Source organism: Sinocyclocheilus rhinocerous, unplaced genomic scaffold, assembly GCF_001515625.1.
Source record: "Sinocyclocheilus rhinocerous isolate Xijiao unplaced genomic scaffold, SAMN03320098_v1.1 scaffold2385, whole genome shotgun sequence".
In the NCBI taxonomy this organism is placed as follows: Eukaryota; Metazoa; Chordata; class Actinopteri; order Cypriniformes; family Cyprinidae; genus Sinocyclocheilus; species Sinocyclocheilus rhinocerous.
In genome coordinates, this window is record NW_015667271.1 from 571,733 (window position 1) to 574,873 (window position 3,141).

General features: G+C 35.3%; 2 protein-coding genes across 3 annotated transcripts in view; one reads left to right on the plus strand and one right to left on the minus strand.

The window, feature by feature from the left end:
* The window catches only part of zcchc4 (zinc finger, CCHC domain containing 4), a 13,750-nt gene that overhangs the window by 6,042 nt on the left and 4,567 nt on the right, over positions 1–3,141 (minus strand). The window lies entirely within an intron of this gene.
* Positions 1–3,141, plus strand: part of LOC107733464 (tripartite motif-containing protein 14-like) — a 6,963-nt gene that overhangs the window by 2,603 nt on the left and 1,219 nt on the right. Inside the window, exons 3-6 of the mRNA XM_016545085.1 lie at positions 88–177; positions 403–633; positions 737–756; positions 2,535–2,677. Of these exons, the coding sequence (XP_016400571.1) occupies positions 88–177; positions 403–633; positions 737–756; positions 2,535–2,677 (484 nt within the window). The remainder of the gene's footprint in view (positions 1–87; positions 178–402; positions 634–736; positions 757–2,534; positions 2,678–3,141) is intronic.

The following is a 3,141-nucleotide window of genomic DNA, read 5'->3' on the forward strand; positions in this document are numbered from 1 at the left end:
TATATACAAAAAAATCTTACTGACCCCAAACCTTTGAGTGGTAGTGTGCAGTAATTAATAAATAACTCAAAAATATTGTGTAAACAGCTGCCAGTCTGGTTGGATGACTTGAAGAAGGAGAGGAAAAGAACAGAGTCCCATCAGGAATCAATTAAAAAGCGGCAAGCAAACCTGAATGTAAGCAAAACCCTGTTGGGAATTTGATTTGATGGTGAAAAGTGATCTATATGACTGGTGGTCGGCATGGATGGCTTGATCAGAAGCAGGAAAAAAATGTATCTTTTGAATAACAGTCTCTGATAATTCATTCCAAATAAGACCAGGAAAGTATACTGAATGTCTGCCTGACAGCTAACTATTATAAATGTTAAATAACTAATGAATCATACACCTCTGCTGAAGACGAGTTCAGAAGCGATGAAGCAGCAGGTACAGGAGTGCTTTGAGGAGCTACATATGGCTCTGCAGGAGGATGAGAAGGCTGTTCTGGACATGATAGAGCAAGACCGCCGGGAGACCAGCAGTAAACTAAACCGAATTCTTCAAGACTGGAATCAACACCTCAGTCTCCTGCAGAAACACATCAGCGCTATTCAGTCAGCTCAACAGAGCCCAGCAGAATCCATGAAGCAGGTAACCATCAAGGATGAAACATGCATTTCATGTCGTTGTAATAATTCTGTTGACAAAATGTATGGATCACATATATTCTCTTCTGCATGTTCTCTGCTTTCAGCTGTTTCCTGAGGATTTTACGTAAGGCCATATTTTTCTATTTCATGAATAGTGGATTCTGTGATAGGTCCTTAATACAAATACTTATAGATAAATTTTTTTTCAACATTCTTTGAGATTCCCCCAGAATTGTTAACAATTAAGAAATATTTAATATTTTTATATAATTAAGAAAATTCAGCTTTCCATCACAGGAATAAAATACATTTTCAAATCTATTAAAATGGTTATTTTAAATTGTAATAATTTAATAAGTTCTTTAAAAAAAAAAAACATACTGATCTCAAACTGTTGAACGGTAGTGTATATCCTGCATACTATAATTAAAAAAAAAAAGAATAATTTATGGTGTTTGCATAATTTTTTAGACTGTATTATATATTCCATATATCATACTGTATTGAAAGGATTAGCTAATGGACAACAAGAAATGTTCAGAATATGCTGTAAGTAAATCGGAAGTTTCTGAATATTCTTGCATTTCATCTTGACAGACTCCTTTAATGTGGCGATTGACAAACAGACCTGTCACAAACAGATCAAGTTGACCTCAGAAGGACGGGGCCTGTGCCTTTCCTCAGAGGATCGCTGCATTCCCAATGAGCCTCTAAGGTTTGATCAGTTATACTGTGCCTTGGGCTCTGTTGCCGTTACATCTGGGCAGCACTACTGGGAAGTAGATGTGCACTGCTGTCCATCATGGGCTGTGGGTGTGGCTTATGGCAGCCTACAGAGGAGAGGACGGGACAAAGGTGCCAAGCTTGGAAGGAACAGGTGCTCGTGGAGTCTTGAGTTTCAGAATGGGCATCTCATGGCCTGGCACAACGATCGACATGTGGCACTACCCGTCACAGCAGCTCGGGCAGCACCAAACAGAGTAGGGGTGTTTGTAAAGTATCAGAAGGGCCGTCTGGTGTTTTATGATGCTGAGACTATGAGAACGCTACAAGAGTTTTCAGCAGTGCAAACGGCTGTGTTTGAAAGAGCACATCATCAGTTTACTGAGCCTCTCTACCCAGCCTTCCGCTTTTTTTCACCCAAAGACAAAGGCCATCATCATATGGAAATATGCGATCTCAGTTTTTAATTATTATTAGCAATAATAAAAACAATAAAGTTAATAAACGATATTTATTTCAAGCAGAAATCTTTTGTAACATTGGTTTAGAACATTACTGACACTTTTGATCTATTTAATAAGTCTTTACTGAATAACAGTGTTCATTTCTTTAAAAGACACAAATTTTGAACGGTAATGTATATTATATTTCTTAGATACAGGACAATCTTTATGAGCATTAACAGTTATTAATAGTGCAAGCATATAATATATAGGCATATGTCTTGTACAAAAAAAGCAAAGGTTATCAAGGTAAACTGGAGGAACAGTCTACTCTTCTCAGCAGTAAACTAAACCGAATTCTTCAAGACTGGAATCAACACCTCAGTCTCCTGCAGAAACACATCAGCGCTATTCAGTCAGCTCAACAGAGCCCAGCAGAATCCATGAAGCAGGTAACCATCAAGGATGAAACATGCATTTCATGTCGTTGTAATAATTCTGTTGACAAAATGTATGGATCACATATATTCTCTTCTGCATGTTCTCTGCTTTCAGCTGTTTCCTGAGGATTTTACGTAAGGCCATATTTTTCTATTTCATGAATAGTGGATTCTGTGATAGGTCCTTAATACAAATACTTATAGATAACTTAATTATTTTCAAAACAACATGCCTTTCCATGTTCTGTTCGATAGCTAACATGCTGTAAGTTTAATTCCGATGTATCTTTAACTAGATTGACTAGCTGTCGTAAGAAACTGGACCCAGCTGAAGAGGAGATAAAAATGAATGAAGAAAGGATCCATAAGCTTATGAAGGTTCTTAGGAACATCTCAAAAGATCTGAAAGCCCAGCTCCAACGCAAGAGCCTGCTGCTGGGTACAAAACACTATCAGCCCCTAAAACCCATAAATCAAGTTAATGCTAAATATATTCTATAAATATATATTTTTAAAATATATTATACATATCATGTGTGTGTGTGTATTTATATATACTGTTCAAAAGTTTGGGGTCAGTAAGATAAAAAAATAAAAATTAAAAAAAGTTTTCAGCAAGGACACATTAAACTGAGCAAAAGTTACAGTAGGGGCATTTATAATTTTACAAGATTTCTATTTCAAATAAATGATAAATTCTGTTCTTTTAATTTATCAAAGAATGTTGAAAAAAAATTATATATATATATATATATATATATAATTTTTTTTCAACATTCTTTGATAAATTAAAAGAACAGAATTTATCATTTATTTGAAATAGAAATCTTGTAAAATTATAAATGCCCCTACTGTAACTTTTGCTCAGTTTAATGTGTCCTTGCTGAAAACTTTTTTTTAATT